This window comes from Podarcis erhardii (assembly GCF_964252035.2).
Source record: "Podarcis erhardii genome assembly, chromosome: 3".
In the NCBI taxonomy this organism is placed as follows: Eukaryota; Metazoa; Chordata; class Lepidosauria; order Squamata; family Lacertidae; genus Podarcis; species Podarcis erhardii.
This window is the reverse complement of record NC_138507.1, coordinates 89,925,892-89,952,001: the sequence shown is the minus strand read 5'-3', so window position 1 is coordinate 89,952,001 and position 26,110 is coordinate 89,925,892. Positions and strand designations below refer to the sequence as shown.

Here is a 26,110-nt window from a genome sequence, read left to right as displayed (position 1 = left end):
TGGTGGAACGCTCTGTCACAAGAGACTAGGGCCCTGCGGGACCTGACATCCTTCCGCAGGGCCTGCAAGACAGAGTTGTTCCACCAGGCCTTTGGTCAGGGCGCAGCCTGACTCCCTCCTCTGGCAACCTGCTTAGAATCTTGCTTAATTAGTTGCCATTAATTTGATTTTAATTGATTTTTATAATGTAATATTTTTAGAATGTATGAATATTTGATTGTTTGATTGTTGATTGTTGTTAGCCGCCCTGAGCCCGGCTTCGGCTGGGGAGGGCGGGATATAAATAAAATTTATTATTATTATTATTATTATTATTAACAAACCCTGGTGAAATAAAACTTCTTTTTTTTAATAAAGAGGCTGAAAAGTTTAGGGATTAAATCCAGGTCAACATATTTTTTCCTAAATGCACCTACTATTTCAGTTTAATAAATTAAACCCATTTAGGAACAAGAGCTCTATTCTTCACCTGTCTTATAAATAACAGCAGCAGGGTTCAGGGCTCATCCCACACTTGGAAAGCGTGGGTCCAAGTGATTTTCCGCTTGTTCTGCACCTTCTAGGCTTGGGTCTGAGTGGTTTTGCCCTTGGTCCCACCACTTTCTCCTTGGAAAAGTGGCTCTTTTGCAATAAATCGGAGCAAATGTTTGTCTGGAGACAGCCCAACTGATGTTTGCTCCGATTCAGCGGGAAAGACTGAGTTTCCCCATGGGAAACTGGCAGGGCAAGGACAAGTCCTCCCCCCTTCTTTTCACCCTTCTGGCCTGATTTGTGTTCTGCTTACAAGCAAAATCCATTGCAAGCTCTAATTATCATGCTCTTCAATGCTTGGTATGGCTGGGAAAGAGCTGGGTCTGAAACCTTGGGTCCTGCTTCCGACCAGTGTAAACAATACTGAGTTAGAAAGACCAGTGGCACAATGAGGTAGCTCCTTATATTCCTACACACTTGCCCAGAGCTGGGTTAACCATTAAGCAAAATAAGAATGGGCTTAGGGCATCAAGGGAAGAGGGGCACCACAGAATGTTTCCATTGCCAGATTTACCATGGACCATATGGCGCTAGCTCCCACAATAAATGAAAAAAATACATACATATATATGTAATAATAATATAATAATAATAATTGAAATGATAAAATAGTAATAATAGAAATTAATAATACAGTATACAGTTACAGGTAGGTAGCTGTGTTGGTCTGCCGTAGTTGAAACAAAATAAAAAAATTCCTCCCAGTAGCACCTTAGAGACCAACTACGGTAAGTTTGATATTGGTTTGAGCTTTCGTGTGCATGCACACAAAATCTCATACCGATAACAAACTTAGTTGGTCTCTAAGGTGCTGCTGGAAGGAATTTTTTTATTTTGTTAATAATATACAGTTAATCATTGTTTATATTTTGAATTAGGTATATATGAGGGCACCAAAACACTTAGGGCCTCTAAAGCTCTTAATCTAGCCATTAGCATCATTAGCAGCAGCATCAGGACTGGTGCAATTCTGAATCCCAAAGAATCTCGCTTCATGTCCTGGGCTCTTGCCTCTTTTACTATCTAGTTCTGTTTGGGCAACCAGATTCCTTTCATGCTACATAAAGCCTATAATGGGGGATGGCACATTTTAAGCCATTTAAAAGTTATTTCAGAAGGAATGCAACAAATCAAAAGTGAGAAGAGTTTATTTTGCTGTGGGGAAACAAGATATGGGATTGCATAGGCCCCATCTCTTGATTCAGGAGGGCTCTTCCTATGTCTGTGCTATGGGGCAAGATGTTTCTGCAGACCTTTGTTACTTACCGAGGTTGGGCACTTGAGTTTCGACCTATCATATGTGAAGTTATTGTATGACTGCTTATGATCAACTGGCTCCAGCTGAAAGAAAAAAGGACAAATAATTTGCCCCTGAATCGTAATTCTATATTTTCATGGGACTGGGTATGTTATAATACACCACAAGAACCACACTAATAAAATATCACCATTAAATTGCAATGCTCAATCATTATACCTACTGCATTATTATAGTATTGTATATATTACTGCTCTGTATTCTGCTATATTATACAATTATAGCTTGGAAAGTGTTCTTTCTACAGGTACAGAATAAGATTTTTTAAAAAATGTTAAGCACCCTGTCTTAAGGTCATGAGAGGAGGCTATAAAAACCCTGCGGAAATGTAATCTATGTCTTAAGTTCCAATGCATAAAAGCAGCCTTTTATAGCTTCTATAGAGTTCATGGGAAGTGGCAAATGAATAGGATGAAATATCAAATGTATAGTGAAGGGCCTCAATACGTGGCAGCTAATGTAGTCCTCTGGAAGCGAATTTTATGCAGGTGAAACCTAATGGACTCAAGAGGGATGAGAAGAGATTAGATCTGTGCAACCTGATTCTCATTTCAATGGGATTTGCTTCCAGGCAAGGATTGCAGTGTTATTCCTAGCCTTTCAGAGCTGGCCAGAAATGTAGGGGTGTGCTGGCTGTTATCCAGAAGGTTATTCTGGATAGATCTGTAATCCAGAAGTTACACATTTATGCTGTGTGCAAGCCACAATGTTTGGACAGCCTGTCCAACAGGGTTGCACTGTAAATGGGAGATTAAATTAACCATGCCAAGCACGGGGATATAGCCAGTTTTATCTGCCCTTTTTAGGGCGCAGTTCTAAGTTGCCTGAACACACAGAGTGCTGCTAAGAGTACTCCCAGGCACATAGGAAATGCATGCTGCAAGAACCCTAGTTGGGAGACCAGCTACCCACCCATCTATTTGCTTCTTCCTCTCCAAGAACCATTTAGCACGTTTTCATTGGAGCCTGTGGACTTGACTTGAAGCCTGACTGCACTCTAGTACTATAAGAAATTGCACAGCAGGGTAGAGTTTTTGCTCCTCCTCCAAGTTGCTCTATCTCCGGGATGGACAACCAGTGGTCCCTCAGATATTGTTGGACTCCAACTCCCATCAGCCCTTTCTAGCTCCATGGGTCAGAGATGATAAGAGTTGTGGTCCAGCAATGCCTGGAGGGCCCACCCAGGTTGCTCACCCTTGCTCTAGACCAATAGGTCTAGACCAGGGGTCTGCAACCTTTAAGACAAAAAGAGCCACTTGGACCCGTTTCCGAAGGAAAAAAAACTGGGAGCCGCAAAACTCGTCATTATAAAAATAACTTTTTTGTCACTTTTTATTATTTCTTTGTTTGACCCCTCTGAATTACTCCTCCTCATAGAAATAAACGTTAAATTAACAAGTTACCTTTTTGTGTGTGTGTGTTCTTCACTCCCCTTCAAAACAGTGACCAGCGTACATGCCCCCTTTCGATGCAGTGACCAGCGTACATGCCCCTTACAATGTAGTGGGCGGACGGGCGGGCAGGTGACGTCGGGCCAGTGCGTGACTAACGCACGCACCGCCCCCATGCAACGTCACAGCCAGTACAGCGCCCGCCACAGTGGGGAGTGTCGGGGCGCACAATGCGCCTCCTCCCCTCGCTAGTATCCGCCCCGGAGCCGCGGCAAAGGTGTAAAAGAGCCACATGCGGCTCCGGAGCCGCGGGTTGCAGACCCCTGGTCTAGACTACTCAGTGATTTCTTAGGTGAACAGAGACTTGGTCACTTAAGGCAACACACATTCATACTGATTTCTTTGGAGGATTTACTGCACAGCATTGCATCAAGCAATTGTTGTTGCTCATTCCAGTGCATTTCCCTATCGCTTTCCATATTTTAAAAACCCACTTTTTTAAAAAGCAGGTTTGTCGAGTGAGAGTGCCAAATCCACATTAATTGCACAACCTGAATTTTCAAGTATGTGATTTGATCCCACCTGCAAAATAGTGGCAGTTTGAAAATGCCTGAGCTCAATAGTTCAGTACAGTTGTACCTTGGAAGTCGAACGGAATCCATTCCAGAAGTCCGTTTGACATCCAAAAAGTTCAAAAACCAAAGCGCGGCTTCTGATTGGCTGCAGGAAGCTCCTGCAACTAATCGGAAGCCGCAGAAGGCCCATTGGACATTTGGCTTCCAAAAATAGTTCACAAACTAGAACACTCTCTTCTGGGCTTGGGACATTCAGGAGCCAAAATGTTTGACTTCCAAGGTAAGACTGTATACAGTTCATGCTTTGTATAAAAAAAATGTCCACAGCCAATCCATGAGATCTCCAGACAGAACTGGGATGATTCCTGTTTGAAACTCTGGAGAGCTGCTTCCAGTCACTGTATAAAATACCGAGCTAATATATTGAAACAAATGGACCCATATCCTTACTCAATATAAAGTAGCTTCCCAATTCAGATTTCCCTGCTTCTGCATCCATTAGATCACAGTAGGTCTCATCTTTATTTTGAACGTAGCTGAGCAAAGCAGACTGGCATGTGCACCCTGTGTTTTTTTGGCACAGAGGACTCCTGCAGGCACAAACCCTTCCCAGGGGAGACAACATGGTACATTGACAGAGAACAGAACAGCTTAAAAATCCTGGGAAGGCCAGAAAAGTGGCTGGCTGGAGCAGCTGAGAATGCGCTGATTTGGCACCCTCCCTTTGCAGCCTTTGCTGGCAGGGCGATGGCAAGAATTCCACTGGAGACTCCAACATTCCCTGACCCAGAGAAACCTCAGGCGAGGAGGCAGATAAATTAAAAGCGCTCTGAGCTCTCATTCCTCTACTCCAGCAAAGAAAAAGGTCCTCGCTAGTCTAGGAAAGTGAACCATGCTGGTAAATCAAGAAAGTTACAAAACAAGAACCCTGAAACAGAAAGGAGATCGCAACAACTCTTCTGACCTAAGGCCAGAACTGTATGAGATTGCTAGCTGCGAGGCAATTCTAAAACCCAGGAACTAGGAATATGACTTTGTTATTCCACATCTGGTGGGAAAACACACTCTGTTTCTGGTAGCGTAGCTTCCTCAAAAAGCAAATAAAAAACTCTGCTTATAGTTCTTTTGTGGCCCCGATCCCAGCTCCCACCCGCCTCAGCCAGCATGGCCAATGGGCAGGGATGATGGGAGTTGTAGGTCAACATCTGGAAGGAACCAGTTTGGCAAAAGCCGAGGTGACATAGCAACCAGATTTGTTTGAGGGGCAATTTGGCCTCAAGTGCTGGTTAAAGAGGCCACGTACCATTCTCCTCCTGTTCAAGGCAACACTTTCCACCAGTCATGCCTGGAATGAAGCTTGCTGGAGAGTCATGACATTGCTCTTGCTATGGTCACCTGCTAGGCCATCTCTTAATTTTTTTAAAATGAGGGTAACGCTCAGGCCGCTCTTTTATAGGCAATGGAGGAAATAACTTGCCAGGGGCTATCAGTCCGTCATATGACATTCCTATACTAAGGTACTCTGGTCCCAAGCTGTTTGGGGTTTGTAGGAGAAAAACAGCACCGTTATCTCACCCCTAAGGACCATATAGGGATTTGTAACTTTGCAAAACCATTGCAAGCATTCGGTTTAGCCTTATTGGATTTTGCCACCTAGTGGCAGGTAAGGAGAATTGGTGTCTTTCCTGAGACCACCATCTGCAAAGCCCCACCTCCTAAGCTGCGTACGTATTTTGGAGTATTATGGGTGGCGGGGAGCTGTTTCTGAGTACCAGAAGAAACCGCAGCAAAAATCTCCAGGAAGTCATAGGAGCCTTAAAGGGCTTGGAGCAGGCTGGGTTATGATGTTGGATGTGAGTTTGGGCTGATTCTGTCTCTCTCTCTTGGGTTCAGCATTGTAGAGCAGGGTTTCCCTAACTTGGGTCTCCAGTTGGTTTTGCACTACAACTCCCATCATCCCTGACCAATGGGTCCTGCTAGCTAGGGATGATGGGAGTTGTAGTCCAAAACCAACTGGAGACCCAAGTTAGGGAAACCCTGCTCTAGAATAATGTTTGTTATTGCTGCTATTGTTGTTGTAGTGGAGTAAGTGCCGAGGAGGCTGTAAGGTGTTGCCACCTCCTGGGGAGGCTGAGGGTCAAACCACACCTGCCTCCCCCCAACCTGAAATAGGCCATGTTGGCTGGAGCTGGTGGCAGTAGCTGTTCAAAACATCTGGAGGCACCAGGCTGGGGAAGCCTCAGCTACACACTGTGCTTATTGTATAGTGTCCATCTATACAGCTGCTGTTACTGGGATCGCAGCAAGCACAGAAAAAATTAACCAACCCTGGGATGGAACAGCTTCAGGTTCTAATAGGCTAGAACTCATAGGAAAACATGAAGAGGATTTCTAAACATTACATCGCTTCAGCAGGAAGGCATCAACATTCTATTTCCAGAATTATGAATGGTGCCTTGAGACAAATCACACAGAAAAGTGGGTCCTTGTTGATGCAGCAACAGCGATAAGTGTATTATATATGTTAAAGGACGAATGCGAGCCAAACAGCAGCCACTGAACTTGTTCCGAATAATAAACCGATTATAAAATCATAATAATCTTTAAACTCTGCACAATCCTGCAAGCATGTGCAGAATGTATTCCATTATCAGTCAGTAACTACAGCTAGTTGCCATCTCTAGGCATAGCTGTCAACATTTCCCTTTTTTAAAGGGAAATTCCCTTATTCCGAATAGGATTCCGCGCAAGAAAAGGGAAAAGTGGACAGCTGTGTCTCTAGGATAGAGGAGAAATTAATCCAGACCGCTTTTTAAAGCAAACTGCTGCCTCTGGAGGTTCTGGGACCTTTTTGGTTCCACAAAATGTGGACAAAAAAATTGCATTGTACTGGAAAATGCATTGAGGAAAATACACAAATGCATATTTTAGGAAGGAAAATGCATACAAGTGTGGCTGTGGCAACTCAGCCAGACGGGCGGGGTATAAATAATAAAATTATTATTGTTGTTATTACAAAATGTGCATAATTCACACGCAGTTTTTCCATGTGTGTTTTTCAATCTTTAGTAAAACAGGACAGAATGGACTTATGACTATGAGCCCATGTGAAACTGATAGGGAAAGTAAATAGGATGTTCGTCCATCCACTCCTATATATGAGGTTTCTGTACCACCAAGTATGTTTGAATTCATACAGCCACCCTCTTACCATATTATTCCAGAGTGCTATGGCCATCTCTGCATGGCCTCTCTCCGAGAAATGAAAGCAATCCACTGCAAAGAAACTCAGGTCTGGCTTCCCGTCCTGTGATTTAGTACAAAATACAATTATTAATCTTCAGAAAAGATTTCATCGCTCACTAGTCAGGTTCTGGCATTTCACATGTATTTTTTTGGCTCATTGTCTCCTGGCGCTGAGCCAATCAACAGTCAAATCCTGCCTCTCAAAAGAAGTCACATGGTTTGTTTTTGTGTTTAATACACTTCTGCAGCAACCACCAGCTAGGTATAGATGTTTTTTATTTTTTTGGCATAATGTGTAAAAATTGACGAAGTCAACTATCGACAGGGATGTCAGTACATGCTTTCTACAACTTTAAATGCTGTTAGATTGAAAAGGCAGTATAATAAGCCTTTTTCCAAGTGGTATTTATGATAAATGGTTACTTTTATGCCTCATATAAGCAGCAATCAGCAATATCAACGGAGCATCTCGCCTCCAGGTCCTTTCAATATGCTGATGCCCTTGGGAGGAGGACACAGTGACTCTGATGCAAGGACATAATTCTCCAACCTACAAATAAGCTATTTGTTTCAGTGAATGGGCATAATCCTTTGCTGCAAACAGGGAGGCCTGCAAAAGCAGTAATTACATGGACTGAGTGCACTGTGACATACACAGAGTTCTAGACTGTAGAGTGAAGCAGCCTCTTCCTTAGAATGGGAAACATTATCAAATGATGTTATAGATTTTTTGGAAGCACAAGCCATAATGGTTAGTTCACACATACATGTGACCAAAGAAGAGATGAAGAGAAGGCATCTATACATAAATGAAAAGATGGGGAGACTTCAAGGGTGTATAGAAACCAGTTAAGTAGGGCTTAGTCCATAGTTTCTTCTGCAGGAGAAGCTAAACCAGTTTCTTCAGACAAACTGCTTAGATAGTCTTATATGCTTCTTCAAGAAGTGGACTCTGATGGTGGACTGCAGTCTACAGAAGTAATATTTATTGGGCCATACGACTCTTCATTGTTTTATCTGGTTAAGTAGCCTTGGGCCCCAATAAACTGGTCTGTGTGCACTTTTGAAATCTCCTTTCCTCCTTCATCTCTCAATGCCTGCAGCCTCGAGTGAAGACTAGCATGCAAAATGGTGTGCGGAATCACAGATTAATCACCAAAGCAGTGCTTTCATAACATTTGCTGTCTCCTCAAATTTTAGAGGCCGTTCACATTTTCAGCTCTGATTCATCGGTTGGTAGATTGTGCGGCGATGAGATGTTGAGATAGAGATGCATACAGGAAGCAGTCCTAAGGCAATGTCAGTGCTGCAACAATTTCAAAAAGTTACTTTCGATACGTGCCCATCATTTCTCTGGACTTGGCACCAACCTTTTACACAGGTCTCCTTTCCCTTTCCCCCTCAAGGCCTTTTCTGTTTTGAACAATTAGACCAGGAGTCAGCAAACTTTTTCAGCAGGGGGCCAGTCCACTGTCCCTCAGACCATGTGGGGGGCCGGACTATATTTTGAAAAAAATAAAATAAACGAATTCCTATGCCCCACAAATAACCCAGAGATGCATTTTGAGTAAAAGGACACATTCGACTCACGTAAAAATACTCTGTGGACCGGATTTAGAAGGCCATTGGGCTGGATCTGGCCCCCGGGCCTTAGTTTGCCTACCCATGAATTAGAGGAATGATTTATTTGTTTCTGCTTGTGTGACGTGTGGCATGTATCATATCAGTTATATGTGAGTGACAAATGGCCTTTAGACACTCTGGGGTCTGGATCTGGTGCCAGTTCTTGTATGCATTTTGAAAACCAGAAGTGGTCCAATTCATTTATTGATATATGTTCTGGGGGCCTGTAATCCTATCAGCAGTATTGGCTCCCAATTGCCTCTCGGATGGTACACAGAGCCAGGATGGTGGGAACTGACTGTTCTATCTGTCTGCCTATTTTTCAGTTTCCCTTGCAACGCTACATGGTTGTAAGGATGATGTAATCCTCAGCCTGTATATCTTGTCATCTAGAACAAATCCTGGAACACTGCTTTGAATGCTGCAGGTAGCAAACGGTGACTCACACTGTCTAGTGGCATGATGGTGTTTCGGAAAAATGGCTGCACAACAACGGCAAAATCCTCCCGCTCCGCATAGCTGTTGACCATCTTTGCGCTTCTCTCCTGTTTGGGAAGTACACAACGGCAAGGTCAGCGTTGACATGTGGACTCTTTCCCCTCCAGTTTACAAGTACTGACTCAGACCAGACGGACTAAAAGCAACGAGTACCAAATGCAGGGGTGGTGTCACAGGAGAAGAAGCGACAAAGTACAGTAAGGGCAACACAGCTACCCCATTAAAGGTCATTGTGGAAGTCACACTAGCAGAACTTATGTCCTGAGACAGTCAGATGGCAGGAATACCCGCTTCACAGAGCTCTTGCAAGGATAAAGAAGAAAAGGAGATAGATCCTTACAAATCATAGGGTAGGCTTAGAAACCCAACTTGCTATTATCGCCACCATTTCTCAAATCTCTATACTGGTTCCCAGCAAGCCTCCTGAAGGAAATTAAGGCTATCATTGGCTAACAGCCACAATGACCATGTACTACCCCCCCCCCCACAAACCACATTGTCAGTACAGTCATACTTCTTGTTACGTTTGCTTCAGGTTAAATCTTTTCAGGTCGCGTCCCGCAGCGACCCAGAAGTAACGGAACGGGTTACTTCTGGGTTTCGCCGCTCACGCAGATGCTCAAAATGACGTCACGCACATGTGCAGAAGTGGCGAATCGCAACCCACACACGTGCAGACGCGGGTTGCGTTCTGCTCAGGTTGCGAACGGAGCTCCGGAATGGATCCCGTTTGCAACCAGAGGTACCACTGCATGAGTCTGAAATACTCCTGGGAATTACAAGTGAGGGGAGTGATGTTGCACTCGGGTCCTGCTTTCAGGCTTCCCACAGGCATCTGGTTGGCCACTGTAAGAACAGGATACTGGACTAAATAGGCCTTTTTGACTGAGCAGACTCTGTTATGTTCTTAATTTACAAAAAAATTAAATCATTAAAATAATAAAGCCATCCTTATAAAACTAAAAAACCGCAGCACTGTCAACGAGTAAAGCAATCAAGAGAAATTAGTTGGCAGGGAATAAAACTGCTCCAGTTCAGCTCAGGAGCTTTTTCCAGCTGTAACCAGGAATGCCAGATGGCTCCCAAGAAAGAACTGCCCAGAAAAGAACTCCTAAAAATGGAAAAGCAGAGAGGCAGAGGCTGAGTTTCCCTGAGCAGGGATTCCCATTAGGAGGGCATGAGCATCAAGAAGGCTAAAAGACTTCACTGCTTCCCACTGTGCCTCAGACACTGGGGGAACACATAACAGATAAACACACAACACAAATAAATACATAAGACAGAAGAGGTGAAGAAGAGGCAAGGATGAGTCACTGAGCTCCAGGCACAACGTGAAATGCAAGAGAGTGGATTTATGTGGGAAAACAGATGACATCACCAACGCCAGCTGAAACAAGCAATCACTCTCAGGTACTCTCAGCACCAAATCAAGCCAACAAAATGTGGCAGCGCAGAACCTTCCTCTTCAGGGTTCCAGTCAGCTTTGCCATTTTCTCAGGGGAGGCTGGTCTGTTAGGCCCCACCAACTCTCCGCCTGCCTTCAGGCAGCCCACCACATGTCCTGCCTTCTCCCTTGCATCTAGTCCAGGGAGTGGCTTTTCCTGTCAGTTCCCTCCTCCTTCGTCTTGCCCTTGTAAAAAAAACTCTACAGGGAGGAGGATAGAACAAAACTAGTTGGCTCGGCCTGTCATTGACCCTGGCTCCACCTACTGATGGTCTCCCTCCTTTCTGCCCTACTAGTTCCCTTGGGCATCAGTCAACCACTGCATTTTCCCCTCCACCCAACCTCAAATACCCAGCCAACATTCTGTAGCATCTGAACACACTTGGTCCTCATTGGGCTGTTTCAGGTTCCTTCCCTTGGAGTGTGTGTGTGTGTGTGTGTGTGTGTGTGTGTGTGTAGTTCTGCAGACCTTGGGGTTTCTCCAAGCCTGCTGACAATTTTTTTTTCTTGTGGGTGATGCTGCTTTAGCTACATATGGATCCACACTCAGAGAATGAGTCCACTATTAATATGTAGGCTTAACATCTACAGGAGGGGTGCAAGGCTCTTGAGCGGGATTCAGCTAATGAGTCTCGTCAGTGGAAGCCCTGCAAGGAAATTGCTATTTGTGCACTGGTGCTTCCCTCGCTCTCCCAAAATTGGGTTGGGGGTGGGTTGGAAGAAACCTCTGGAAAAGTGGGGAGGGGGAAGAGGAGGGATCGTTCTGTCCGACAAGCCAAAATGCTTGGGCTGGCAGAATGATCGGAAGAGCATGATGTTAAATTCCTCCCCTTGAAATCAGTAAGAAAGGAAGTGCTTGCTTTACCTGAAAATCTCTGTTAATTCTTTTCATTTCCTGTAGTTCAGGGGAGTTTTCCTGGGGGTTTAGAAAACACGGGCAAAGGCTCCTGAAAGAGAGGGATGCTAAAATAAACACAGATCCTAGATAGCACGGATCCTAGTCCAACCCCCTGCAATAGTGCAGGTAACAAGATGGTTTGATTTAAAATAGCTTAGAAAGAATGTAAAGTATTAGATTAGGGCTTGGGAAACTCCAAATGTTGTTGGACTATGATTCCCATCATCCCTGACCATTGGCCATACTGGCTGTGGATACTAAAAGGAACTAGAGTCCAACAACATCTGGAGACCCATGGGTTCACCACCCTTGTGATTATGTTTGTGGAACCAGAGAATACAAAAGCCTATGCCTTGGATTTTAAAAATACATTTCTTCCAATGCTTAATAATGGACACATCAAAATAATGTGCTCAAGCCTGTGGTGTGTGCATACACACATGTGCACATGGGTTACTCAAAATAATTCTGGGATCTGTAGTTTGCTAAGGGTGCTGGGAATTGTAGCTCTCTTAGGCATAAGCTACAGTTTCCAGGATTCTTTCTCAAAGGCTGCTAAGGTGTTGTATAAATGTGCTTTAGATATATGATGTCAATGTGGCCTTAGGTTCTAATTCCACTGCTGCCCGGGACTTTTGCCTTGCTTGTTGGTTTACAGAAACCTCCCCCAGCCTGGAGCCCTCTAGAATTTTTGGACTGCAGCCCTAGCCAGCATTGGCCATGATGGCAGGGGCTGATGGAAACTGTAGCCCAAAACATCTGGAGGGCACCAAGTTGGGGAAGGCTGGCCTAGAGGCATGGTTCTTATTTGGGATATAAGAACTCCTGGATTCAACAGTTTGGACCTTTGGATTCTGGTGTTCCAAACCCTCTTTATAGTTGGGTAGACAATGGCACTGTCCAGATGGGAAAGACACCCACACTTTCACACAGTGGAAAGGGATTTTTGTGACATGTTTAGCACACACAAATGGATTCCAGGTTAACACACGTCTCAAATTGGCTTAACACAAGAGATCCAGCATCAGCCAGACTTTGTGAATCACTGTCTACCTTGTTATAAATATCCGTACAGAAAACAAGAAGCCCAAAGCTACTCTCTTAAATGGCTGCAGCTCTAATGGAAATCAATGAAGATTGCTCTCATGTGAGTAAAGGGAAAAACCAGACCCAATATCCTCATTATAATTAGAGCATCTGCTGCCTCACAGCTCCCAGGTCCAATAGCATCTTGCAGGGAACAGGTTTTTTAAGCTCTTTGCGGTTGCTTTATGAATAACAAAAGTATAGATCGGCCCTAAAAATAGCATACAATACAGATTGCTGTGCGATCCGCTCACTTACGCCCCTGAAAGAACACATCCGGATGCTTCCCTTTCTATCTGACGCAGTCCAGTGAGTTCCATTATCTCCACCATGTTGACAAAAGCCCGAGGGAGCTGCAGGGATTACAGTAACCAGGTATATTGATGCACAGAGCACAAGGCAGAGCCAAACAGCAACACAGAGAGGTTGTGCACAGATCAGTAGTCATGAGAGCATCTGGTTTTCATGCAATAGGAAAGGAAATGTACAGAGGGCCAGTGGCAATGAACGAAAAATATTATGTCGGTGCGATAAACTTTATAGCTATAACTGCAGGCTGGCACCGTTAGCCAGCTTGATGCAACGTCGAGCTAGATGTGCAATGGCGTTTGTGTAGTAATTGTTTATGGCAAGCAAAGAAATGTGCATGAATTTGCCACAAGCCTCTACCACAGGTGGGAAATCAATAGCCTGCAGACCACAGAAGTTCTGTGTGGTCCACCAGGAGTTGCTGTCACCTCTGCCACTACTAAAATCAGCTTGTGTCCTGTGCTTCCTTCAGACGACTAGACAGCTGTTTGGGAGGCTGTAGGGGGCACAATATACAAGAAGTGGGGGTTTGGAGATGACCCTCCCTGTACACCTTCCCTCCCCCCCCCCGAATGTAAATTATGCCATCCTCAACCCACTTAACAGCTGCTTGGCAGGTGATAGTCTGCACCATCCTGCTTCCAAGGGGCCTTTTATCCCCCTAAAAGTTGAGCTCTGAAAGGCTCTTCTGAGAGCAAGGACCACACTGGTGACAGCCACCTTTCCCTGATATCAAAAGGTGGGTTTGCATATATTTGTTTGCATATATATGTGTATGCCCAGACTGCTGGCATGCGGCCCAAAAGCACTCACCCACTGCTCCTTGTGGGCCTCAGGGGCGAAAAAGGTTGCTCACCTTTGCTCCAGAGCAGCCTTCTCTAACCTTGAACCCCTCCAGATGCTTTGGACTACAACTCCCATGAGCCTTTGCTAGCTGCTGTGGAACTAACCCTCAAGTGCCCTTCCTGAAGCGAGATTAGGTCGGCAGGCCTGAGAGACAGTGGTCTTTCAGTGGTGGCTCCCAAATGGTGGCACTCCTCCTGTTGCGAAATAGGATTGGCGCTCTTCTTGTTGTCTTAAAACAATATTTCTGAAGGTGTAGATTAGGTGTCTGTTTTACTCTCTGTTGGGTGGCTGAAGTGGATGTCACCGTTTAATTCTTCCTGCTTATCGCAGCATAGTGTTTTATCGTATGCCTTTAGCTTCTTTGATAAGACTTGCATGCCACCTTCGGAAACTGCCTCATTTTGACAGGCAGCAAACCGATTTATTAAATAAAAAATGAATAAAATACCCCGGAGACTCTGGGCCACCAATTTCAATAACTAGCTGAGGTTACTTAACAGCGCAGACCAGTGGAGGCTTTTTCATTTGGGCAATGGGGCACTGCTGTGTCACTTCAGCCTCCCCTCAGCCAGCCCCCACATGCCTTGTCTGCTTACTCACAACTAGTTCAGGGGGTGGGACTGCCTGGCAGCTTCCTTCCCCTTAGCCTCAGTGTTGCCCTTGTAGAACTCAGCACAAAAGAGTGTGTGTGTGTGTGACAAAAGTAGAATTACCGTAACTGCCACTGCTTGCATTGGCACTAATTCCACCTGCTGCCTTCTGCCCTCCCAGCCCCCACAAATGGTTTTGTTTCTTTCGTTCTACCTTTCCCCTTTCATTCGTTTTATCTTCATCCTTCATCTCAATAAAGCTTCATCATTTGAGAGCCAGGGTTTGACTGCATACTTGTGGCAACCCGCAGATCTTTATTCCAAACTTTGACACTACATATTGTGTCCGAGGCAATGTAAGGGGAAAACAGAGCAACTTCACTTTGTAGCAACTTACGGTTACACTGGGAGTTGCCTCCTCTCAGACTGAAAATTAATCGGTGATTTTGCTCAGCATGAACCAACCTGGACTGTGCAATCATCATCTGAAGCTCTTTTTCGTGTGCCCCTTCCATGAAAAGTCCAGAAGGCGCCATGGAGCAGCTCCCCATTTGTGGAATGTTCTACCCAGGGAGGCCTGCCTGGCACCTTCACTGACTATCTTTATGCGCCAGGCAAAAAGTTTCCCTTATAACCAGGCCTTTAGCCATTAACTACATATGGCTTTTTAGAAGTGGGTGAGATGTTTTTAATGTGTTGCTTTTCCTCCTTGGTATTAATGTATCTACATGGGGTGGGGAGGTTGTTTACTTATAAGTTGCTTTGGGTTGTCCTGGGCAAAATAAAGTGAGTAACAAAAGAAAGAAAGAAAGAAAGAAAGAAAGAAAGAAAGAAAGAAAGAAAGAAAGAAAGAAAGAAAGAGAAAGAAGTTGGGAGTGTTGCAGACGCTAGGCAAGCTTGTTATCATGTTTGTCCACCCATCTCCTTTCCTCCTCTGCTGCACAAATATCCCTAAGTCAGGGCAAATATAGAATTGGGGAGGCTGGAGAGTACATCCATAAGCACTGTAGACAAAGCTGCTGCCTGCTGTTGAGGAAGCAGCATCTTCCTGCTGCAGAGGGCTTTAGGGGCTAGCTCCACGTTGAGAAAAGTGAAGAAAACCATATAAAATACAACCATGTTCGCCATAGTAGAATCTCACCGCTTTCCTGGTCATTAGCTATCAAGGTCATTGGATTACCCTTCAAATATGACTGCACCAGTGCCAGCTATCTGAAAGAAGGTCCTGAATGAAACATGATGATGGAAACTCTGCGAGGGGTGAGAAATGTTTAAGTGCAGTTGCCAAGAACTCAGTCTTCTAGAGTGTCTTAAAGTCTTACCTCCTTGTAAAGGATATCAAGGGTGTCCTGGAGGTGTTTAACATATCTGTCCACTGAATAGGTCTCCTGAAGAAAATGAAACACTCAGTTATCCATTTTCAGTATTGCATGAAAAGTTGCAGATAAATCCATCCCCACACACCCAAAACCAGAGAGGTCTATGGAATAGCTTGACTTGAAGGAGACTGATATGAGGATATAATTTGTGCTAGCAAAGTCTTGATATATTTAGAAGGAAGTATTGCAGAATTGTTTCCCAGTTGCAGCATGCATTTGACTTACTCAGCACACACGGCGTTTGGACGCGATTCTTAAATTACTAGTCCAGCTGAATTAAAAACAAACAACTGATGCCTGAATCAGTTAATCAGGAAGAGCTGGATTGGGAGAGCCGGTTTTGATTCTCTGCGTCCAAACACTGGATGTAGACATAATTCAAGAGCTGAAATCAAGCCCACTCTTTGCAACAAGATTCAAAATGCAGCTTCAAAACTTTCATCCAGAAATGTGATTTTTTTTTTTTTAAAAAAAGGGGGGAATCACTCAGAATTTTGAATTCAAGTTCATAATCTTGAATGTTATAATTGGAATTCATATTGGGGAATTCATAAATGGGGAAGGGGGGCTTTTATAGTGGCACAACATTGTGAGGGCTTAGTGGTGTACTGGTTTCACTCATTTTTATCGATGTCACAAGTAAACTTAATTCAGAATGGGACTGAGTCTTTCAAAAAATTGAATAGAATTCTCAGAAAAGACTGGCATTCCCTCCTCCTCCAAATCTACCTCACTATGTCCCAACTCCCAATAAAAAAATGTGTCTCCAGAAGTATTTTGTATTTCCAAAATAATCCGTTGTATTTCTGGGGCCACTGAGAACTATAGTTTTAATACTTAGTAGCTTGGCACATGGATTATTATTATTATTCCCACAATGGCTGGCTTAGTTGTTTTCCATTTGGATGGCAAACCTCTTTTTTGGAAGGTCACTAGAGCCAATCACCATCTTTGAGGACTGGGGCTGCAATCAGGACAAAAATGCTCATTTCAAATAAAAAGTGCCAGGAAATACTATCGTTTTCAAACCAAGCCGGCTACAGCTTTCATACCTTGTCTAAGCAATAGTTACAAAGGTCATTGCCTCCAATGAAAATGGTGACTAGCTTCCAGTCCTCCTGATAGTTGATGCTCTGGTGAGAAACAAAAACACTACAATATCAGAGTAGTTCACGGATGTTCAGAGGAGCAAAGAGAGTAATGACTGATGTGACTTGCTCAGGATCCCATCGATTCCACTCTCCGGAACTGCTGGAATTGTCTCCCTGCTCACCTGCTGTGGAATTTTTACAGACATTGCTTGGGGCTGAAGAAAGTCAAGCCAAAGCACGTACACACTCAGTCCATCTCCACGGGAAAAGGCCATTTGAGAGTAAATTCATAATCCCATATTTCTCATGTCGCACATAGCAATTGCAATGGCATGCTATCCACATTGTTTGAAATGCCACCATGCCTATGCTGTCTTTGTGACAGCTTTTTTCAAGGGCATGAAAGTATTGCATGCCCAACGGAGGGTATTAGGTATTTGAGCTGAACTTGTTGCATGATCATTACCACATGAAAGGGTTTGTCTAATGGGACAGATACTAGAGAATAGTAGCAATGTCTGTCTCTCTCTCTCTCTCTCTCTCTCTCTCTCTCTCTCTCACACACACACACACACACACACACACAGTCCCCCTTTGCTGTCTGAAATCCAAAGTCTTTCATTGGTGGGTCAGACTGAATAACAGAGAGTAGAGAGAGAGAGAGAGAGAGAGAGAGAGAGAAGGAATAAAAGCCAGGGGAGAAAGTGGCAGCTGCCCTGGAGTGTGATTATCTAAGCTGCATCTGGGCTTCTGTGAAACAGGAGGCTTTCTATTCCTAATGGACTTTGGCGCTGAGGGGTGTAACTGGGACCGCAAGCCCTTGGCACTTGTACAGAGGCAAGCATGAGAAACAAAGAACATTTTCCACAATGATGCACCGAATGCTAGTTGTTAGTAGCTGGAGTCACTGAGAATCCCTGACAGCGACATGTTACCAGGACTGTTGAAAAAACGGGAAGGGAATGCCCAGAAGAGTGGACATTTAGATAGAGAGAAGGAGCCCTCAGATAGGTGCCTTCACTGTGCTTAGCCAAGGCCGGCAGCTGCTTCAACCTACGTCATTGCCAGCCAACAATAGGGGCTGCTGAGAGCTGTAACTCAGTGGAAAACATTCTGTAACATGCAGTACAAAGAAAGGAATGGATGGTGGCTATTTTTAGAGCAGCAAGTTTACATAACAAGCATTGGTGAATGTGTCCTAAGGAAACCAAAGGCCTGGGAATCACAAACAGGGCTGAATTCTCTTCATTAATAGGATTTGTTTTCCTGGCCCTTGACTTCAGTTCACGTTTGCTTCAAAGAGGTGCCTGGGGGTGTTTGACATCATTCCCTCTCTGATTTCAGAAGGCCAGGATCATGGGCTCTGAAACCTAGGAGCTGCTCTGACTTTTGCTTAAATGTCAGTGCTTCCACTCGGCTGGTGTTTGTGTGTGTGTAAGAGAGAGAGCGAGCAGGAAAAATGCAGAAACACAGAGAGGAAATGGATTCTCCTTTCTGCTTATCACAGTATGCAGCTAATGCAGCTAATAAGAACATGCAACTAAATGCAACGAATAAGAACAGAACAACTGATAGCAAAGTCAGCCCTCACTCAGCACCTGTCACACAGGCCTAGGTTTGGGAAAGCAGTGGTTTTTGTTTGTCTTCCAGCCCCCACCAAACAATCCATCAATAGATGCCACTGGTTCCTCTTTCTTCCCTGCAATGGCTCGTCTCCCAAAGCCAAAGTACTCAGGTTGGTAATAACGCAGTTAATACACCCTGGTTGCATTTTCCCTCTGCATCTGAGCTCAGCCACCAAAAGCTAACCTCAATAACATAAAAAGGTTTTGCAATGCTTCCAAAAGACACTCGGGCAGACCTACAGGGAGAACAAGTTCCAGAAATGTGGGGCAGCCACCGAGAACACCTGTCATCACATGCATTTCATGCCCTTCCTTGGTGCAGATCATATTAAGAAGGTGTTTTTTGTCTATCCAAGAAGGTTTAATGCCACCATGGCAACCTCACAGGTATATTAAGCCCCTAACCAGAAAGGGCTTGCCTGGTCATAACCACTTAACTTGAATTGGACCCAGATGGGGCACAAATGCACATGGTAAAAACATTTCCTCAATGTGCTCTTGGAAGCCGACTCCCCTCCAGAGGTGAGCCATCTCATTTTGCATGTGTTGAAGCTACTGAACACTCATCACAGTACAGGTCTGCATTCTCTGCTCCTCTGTTATTCTATTTACTTATCTAGCAAAAATGCATATACTGCTGGATTGTAAACAGGCAAACAACCCAAAGCTCTTTGCAACAACATAAAACAAAATATTAACATTACATATAGAGAGAGTTAAAACGGGTATTAAGATATTGTAAAAGATTAAAATCAACACTAGCTGTCTCAGGAGGCTTGCCTAAGCAAACCTGTTTTAAGCAGGCACCAAGAGGATGACAGTGAATGTTCCTGCCTGCCTGATGTCAACAGGCAGGGAGTTCCAAAGCACAGTTTGCTGCTGCACTGAAAGATGTATTTCTTACAAATGTGGAATGGGTGTTATGTGGTACCTGCAAAGCTGCCATTTCCACAGGTTGAAGCTGTCAAGTGGGTATATATGGGGTAAAGCGAATCCCACAAAAAAACAACAACACTCATCCCAAGTTGTTAAGGGCTATATATACTAATAGCAACAGCTTGAACATGGGCTGGTAGCAAATAGGCAACCAGTGGAGATAGCCAAGCAAAGGTGGCTTTAAAAAATTAATAAATTAAAAAGTCCACATGAAAATTCATCAGCATTTTGGTGCAAAATTCTCCTCCTAGACACATTTTTGTATGCAACTTTGCCTAATATCCAGATTTCCCAAAGCTTTCCCCCCTAATATACTGGATGTTTGTACACATTACTTGACTGAAGAAAAAGATTGCGAAATGTGGGAAAGTGTGAATTTGGAAGGACGGATGCGTTCTGGTTCATTCTTTGGAAAGCGTGACTTAGGTAAGTTTGCCTGATGGCAACGCAATCAGATTTCTCTCCCATCCCTAGTGCCTTCCATTCATGTGGCAGGATGCCTGGATCCAGGCCCTGGCACTGCACTGAAGGTGTAACGGATGGGCTCAGAGGTGCCAACTTGAATAAAATATTGGGGGCGGGGTGGCTCAGGTAAGCCCTCCCCTGCAAAATCAATCACATGGCATGGTGCATGCACACCATTTGAATGGCAATGGCCATCAATTTGGCGGGGGGCAGCCTCCTCAAATATTTTATTGGGGGGGGGCGAAGCCCTCTTGGCCTCTAAGAGTTGGCTCCTATGGATGGGCTTTACTCTCATACAGAGACTGCTTGATCTTGGTATTTTGTATTTGGACAGGAACCTCCCTTGTGTCACACCAGTTGGATCAGGGGATGGCTTTGTGTGACCTGTTATCATGCAACTTGGATCATTTTGCTGGACTCGTCATGAGCTACTTGCTCTGTGGGCATTTTGCAGCAGTGCTATAATCTCTGATTTTGGTACCATTGCAACATGGGTTGTATACAATGTCTTGTGATGGGGAAGATTTGGATCCCAGTCCTTGGGGTACAGTGGGGCAGTTCACAAGGCTAAATATTTTCAGCATCAATATTTTAAAATAGCACAAATAGCATAAGTTGGTTTAGGTGGCTAGAGGATGAAATTTTTTCATGCCTACCCTCACTGCTTAAACACATATATTGCAATACATTAACCAAGAGAGGATGACTGGGGTTTTTTTTATAATAACCCAACATCTTAAACACAACTATTGTATTCTTGCATTCAGCAATATTATAGGTATCTTCCTTACCCAGTGGTTTCTACAAGCTGCGGGATTTTTCATTCATTTTCTGTAATGCAGATACTTACTGGGCTGTTTTTCATTCGTGCTACTAATCCTCTTGCTTGGGCTGGGAGATTCCTGTGGAAAGAGAAAAGGAGAGCATTCAAATATGGCAAGCTCAGTGGAGTCAACCAACAGAAGGAGCATCATTGCGGGACAGAACTAGGATCTGAGAGTCCTTGGTTGATGTTCACGCTGTGACCTAGAGAGTCATTTCTGATCAGTCACCAGCTGCCAAGTAGGATGAAACAAATGAGCAAAAAACACCCTCTCGTGCAACCTATTTACTCTCATGAGCAATGTAGCCGAGGAACCACAAATATTGTGTCAGCACTACCATGAAACGAAACACCGCAGGTCACTATTTTTCTTTCAGAAAAATATGAGCAGTGATTTTGCATTAGTTCTCCGTTTTAACTCTTCATGTAAGCGTGAGTCCTTTTCATTGCACTTGTCCATTGCCAGCATGTAATCAAAACTTACTCTGAGCTCTTGTGCAAAATTCAGGTAAGCTCTCTCTCAGATTCCCTACTGTTAAGTGTACACATGTATTTATTTATCCTGCACTTCCTCAAGGACCCCAGGGTGGTGTGTATGCTTTATTTAACCCTGGCTTATCCTCACAGAAGCTCCAGGAAGTAGACTAGGCTGAGAGATAATGACTGGCCCTCCACCGAACTTAATGCCTGAGTGGTGATTTGATCCTAGGGCAACTGCACTGCCCTGGCTCTCAGTTTGAAAAGGAGCATCAGTAATAGCTGTACCACTAAGGGTACCACCCTAGCCCACTAGGCAATTGTGCCATTGTATTTGGAAGTCGAGGGTTAGATATGCAAGACAGATCTGTGTCATTTCCATGTGGTTTTTATCCTACCTACATAGAGCTGCAATGTTTACAAATAAATTTCCTCTAAACATACTTTTCCAATTATCTGTTGGTGTTGGTGTTGACCTTTAAAGCCCTAAACAGCCTCAGCCCAGTATACCTGAAGGAGTGTCTCCACCCCCAGCATTCTGCCCGGACACTGAGGTCCACCGCCGAGGGCCTTCTGGTGGTTCCCTCATTGCGAGAAACAAAGCTACAGGGAACCAGACAGAGGGCCTTCTCGGTAGTGGCGCCCGCCCTGTGGAACACCCTCCCATCAGATGTCAAAGAGATAAACAACTACCTGACATTCAGAAGACATCTGAAGGCAGCTCTGTTCAGGGAAGTTTTTAATGTGTGATATTTTAGTGTATTTATGGTCTTTGTAGAAGCCGTCCAGAGTGGCTGGGGAAACCCAGCCAGATGGGCAGGGTACAAATATTTTATTATTATTATTATTAATAATAATAATAATAATAATAATAATAATAATAATAATAATTACTGTATTAATACATGTTTAAATGTGCAGTTTCTCTCAAAATACATATTTGAATGAGTGTTTTGATATCTTTAAGCTGCTGAGAGCTCTGTCCCAGTTCTGTCTGGGGAAGGGCAGAAATCTAGTGGTGAGCAAGATCAGGTAATGTCATCTCGGAATTTGCAAAGTCTAAGTTCCTCCAGCATCCTTCATCAAGAACAGCAAATGCAGTATAAGGCATTTAAAGCAATCTCCCCAGGAATCATGGGGATTGTAGTTGACTTCTCACTGAGCCACAATTCCCAGCACTCGTAACAAACTGCAGTTCCCAGGAATCTTGGAGGGGGGGATGTGCTTTAATTGTATGGTGTGTACACAGCCTAAGTTCCCTAAAAAAATGTCTGCACAGGTGACTACCACAAACTTCAAGACACTACCAGCCAACTTGCCTGCCAACCAGCTAGCATGCGAGCCAAACAGCAGAGAAGTTCAGATCGATTATTTTTGTTGAAGGATTGGCTCTGACAGAGTGCATTCGGAGCTAAAGCTCTAAATTTTCAAGGCTGCACTTGGAAGCTCTGCACTATTTCACAGCCGTGCCACCTCACCTCTAACTCCCTCTGCAGTTAATTTAGTGCTTGGCAAAAGGTGATCGATTGAGGACCTCGGAGGCTAGAGTTGCCAAATGTATTTAGACAGGTACAATATTGCAAAAAAGATTTTATAGCAAGACTTTATCCTTGGATTCTTAACCAGATTTACACCCCAGAAGGGGATGAGGTGAAACGCAGGCAACAGCTTTGGGGCAACAGTTTAGGCTTAATGCAGCAGTTTTTCCTTGTCCCAGTGTGTCTTACTGTGCGGTGGCTCCTCCTACTGCTACGTTGAATCCGGCCGCTTCATTCTGGGTGCCAGTGGAGAAGCCAGAGAGGTTTGGATTAAACTTTTTCAAAATATCTGGCAGAGAAGGAAAAAATGCAAGGTATGGTGAGCGAGAGCCACTGCGAACTCCCAAAAGCCACGCTGCGGTTGGGCTAAATCTGTAAGAACCACCTCACATTTCATGAATGCTCCCGAAATTACAACCCGTTAACTAGCATAGGGGAAACTAGAAAATAGAGCCAAGTCTTCCCCATCAAGTTTTTTTGGTTCTATTACCCTTAACAGAGCTGTTGTCGCAGTTCAAAATGTCTGTGTTGAACACTGGAAGAACCTTATGCAGAGTGAGACCACAGGCTCATCTGGCTCAGGTGTGGGGGCCAAGCGAAGATTCTCCCCCAGGCCACACCCCCTCACCAGGGGGCTCTTTGGGTCTACCATGAGTTAAACTGAGTTGAATACCACTCACAGAAATTTATTTTGCATGGGAATAAGAGTGCAATTTGTTTTGTTCAAAGTGGACCCCCCACCAACACCACACAAATACTCTGAAGTCACTGTAGCTCACTGAATTCAAATGGTAAAGGTAAAGGTACCCCTGACCGTTAGGTCCAGTCGCGGACGGCTCTGGGGTAGAATTGGTAGGAAGCACTAATTTTCCTATACAGGGATTGTAAGAATATAGCATGTGAAGTGGTTTTAACGTAAGTAGGGATCCAATATCAAGGTTAGCCCAGGTGTTGTTGTTTTTACTGCCCTTGTCTTCTTATATGCTGAGCAGCAAAACAAGCTCCATCTTCAATGCATCCTTCCCCAACCTGGTGTACTCCAAGCACATCCCTGCTGGCCAAGGATGATGGGAGTTGTAGTCCAAAGCATCTGGAGAGCACCAGGTTGCTGAGTTGACTGGGATGCGAGCTTTTTATTTTTAATTTTAACCCCAGTGATTTAGCTATCACCCTATCGTTCTCTCTATGAGTAGATCAGCCTGCCAATTTACTGGACATTATCACTAACTGATTAGTATCTCCATTTCACTTTAAGTCATGTACTGGGAAAGTGGAAATCTCAGGGTGTACAGGCAAGGACTCTTTCTCAAAGCTATTTACACAAGTAAGGCACACAGCCATGGAATTTTTACACCCAAGCGGCTGCCTGGTTTTCTTCTGTAGCTGTTCTTGCTCTGTTCAGTGTGTGATTACTTAACACTCACTTCGATACAAGATCAGACAGGCTTTGACTGTGTTTGCATTCTGAGCAAGCACTGTGCTTGTGTGCTCCTCTCCTCTCACGTAGGGCTTCATTCATTCTGTTCTGTTGGCATCAAACCAGTTTGCCCTGACATCCAAGCTGGCAAACGGTGGTTTAAGTCATCTCTCCAAATCAGGATTGCAACACAGGATGAAAACATGGGGGGCGGAGCGGTTGGCGGGATCACTCAAACAATGGTTTGCCAATCTGGACATCGTCACAAACTATGGTTTCATTCAAGCGGCAAGTGAGCAATTAAGGCCCACACGTAAGAGGGGAAAGCATGTAAACACAGTGCTTGTTCACAAACCTTCAAATTATGGCTTTGAGAGGATTAATATCATCATGAACGTTTCTCTTTCATGCCATGGTATGTCAAAAGATACTCACTAGATAAGGTTGTGTGAGTCTCCAAGGTTTCATCACCTCCAGCACTAGAAAAAAGGATAATACCAAATCGGTCATTGGAATTAACACTGTATCAAAGGGCATCTACCATCTGTCCGAGAAACACAGTTGTATTAGGAAGGAGTATGGTAGAGATGAATTAGGAACAAAAGTCCCTCAAAACTACAGAAACCTCCATGGGGGAAAAGCCATCCAGCCTTTAAGGTTAAAAGAATAGGAACAAGTGTGAATGAAGGGAAAGTTTTCAAATCAAGTAAAATAGGCCTGCAGCTAAAACAGATGTAAGCCTCTAGCAAGAACACACAGCTAAGAACTTAGAAATGCTCCCCTTTATGCTGATATATGTAGTACATATTGAGATTTGACCTCCTTTAATCTGATCTTGCTGATAATAAACTAGATTTGTTAACATTTGTTCACTGAGAGGCCAGACTGTGTTGGTGCCCAATAGATATTTGGGGTTCTAAAGTTTTAGGATAGTGTGTTAAATGTCAGGGCACACTTGCGCATTAAACCTTTTAGTGCAGTTCAGTGGTTGCACACGCATTTAGTTTTCCTTTCTATATAATCCCATATTGATCCAAGATCTAATAGAAGCAGATTACCCTGATTTCTGAAAAAGCAAGGTAGCCTCAAAATTCACCTTTCAGACATGTTCATTTATGTGCATTCATTGCATACGGGGCAAGATGACAACTAAGCAATTGTCAGAAGTTTCCAGATAATGTGTGATAATTACCATCTTATTCTTCTTCCACATTTTTGTGCAATAATGACCACTGTCTCACTTTAATTTTTTTTAGTAAAATGTCCATTCTTGCACAAAAATCTGTGTAAGGAAGGAAATCTGCCCCAGGTGACTGAGTTGAACAGATCCAAATCAATGCACATAAGCATGAAGCAAGCTGTGTGTTGCTGTTTCATAACCTCCCACTCCACTGTGCCACTCCTAGTGCAAGCTTGTTCACTTGAAAGTAATCTCAAACCTTGATCAGTTCAGAAATTATTTGTTGAAGTACAGCTTGGGAAGAAGTGCAATATGCAGCCCTCAAGATTGCTTGATGGCAGCGTATTCTTATAAGGGTACTAATAAGGCTTCTTGTTATTGGAAAAAGAACAGATTGCATGTCTGGGCATGAGGATATGCTGAGACATGTAATTGTCACATACACTTTCTGTTCTCATTTTCATCTATATAATGGCACTCTTCAAAAAGGTGCATGAAATTCTTTGCTCCAGCAGCATCTGGGATAAATTCTAGCAAATGCTGTACCTCCAGGAAATCCCCCTCCAAGCTGTGGTTAGATCATCCAAACCAGTTGATTTGGCTCCTACAGCAGCCTGTAAATGAAATATATATAAATTATATACATTGCAAGGGATGATATGACGAGAAAGGAGTTTTAATGATTGGTGCTGGTTTATGAGGCCATGAATAATGTTAAGCAGAATTAGCTAAGGGGATCATGCAATCTGAAATGTGAATCTCTCTCTCTCTCTCTCTCTCTCTCTCTCTCTCTCTCTCTGGAAATTGTAGCTCTCTGGGGAAAA

The 26,110-nt window shown here is 43.9% G+C and overlaps 2 protein-coding genes across 3 annotated transcripts in view; one reads left to right on the top strand and one right to left on the bottom strand.

Annotated features, from left to right (window-relative positions):
* PCARE (photoreceptor cilium actin regulator) overlaps positions 1–26,110 on the top strand; it is a gene marked incomplete at its 5' end in the record, with an annotated part of 409,145 nt that overhangs the window by 283,328 nt on the left and 99,707 nt on the right. The window lies entirely within an intron of this gene.
* PLB1 (phospholipase B1) overlaps positions 1–26,110 on the bottom strand; it is a 94,355-nt gene that overhangs the window by 3,867 nt on the left and 64,378 nt on the right. For both annotated transcript variants that reach the window (XM_081854127.1, XM_081854128.1), the window contains 11 exons: positions 25,833–25,900; positions 24,542–24,585; positions 22,879–22,978; positions 20,702–20,753; positions 16,787–16,867; positions 15,678–15,743; positions 12,869–12,963; positions 11,492–11,573; positions 9,131–9,229; positions 7,027–7,122; positions 1,798–1,872 (listed from right to left, as the gene is read on the bottom strand). In XM_081854127.1, the coding sequence (XP_081710253.1) occupies positions 1,798–1,872; positions 7,027–7,122; positions 9,131–9,229; positions 11,492–11,573; positions 12,869–12,963; positions 15,678–15,743; positions 16,787–16,867; positions 20,702–20,753; positions 22,879–22,978; positions 24,542–24,585; positions 25,833–25,900 (858 nt within the window). The remainder of the gene's footprint in view (positions 1–1,797; positions 1,873–7,026; positions 7,123–9,130; positions 9,230–11,491; positions 11,574–12,868; positions 12,964–15,677; positions 15,744–16,786; positions 16,868–20,701; positions 20,754–22,878; positions 22,979–24,541; positions 24,586–25,832; positions 25,901–26,110) is intronic.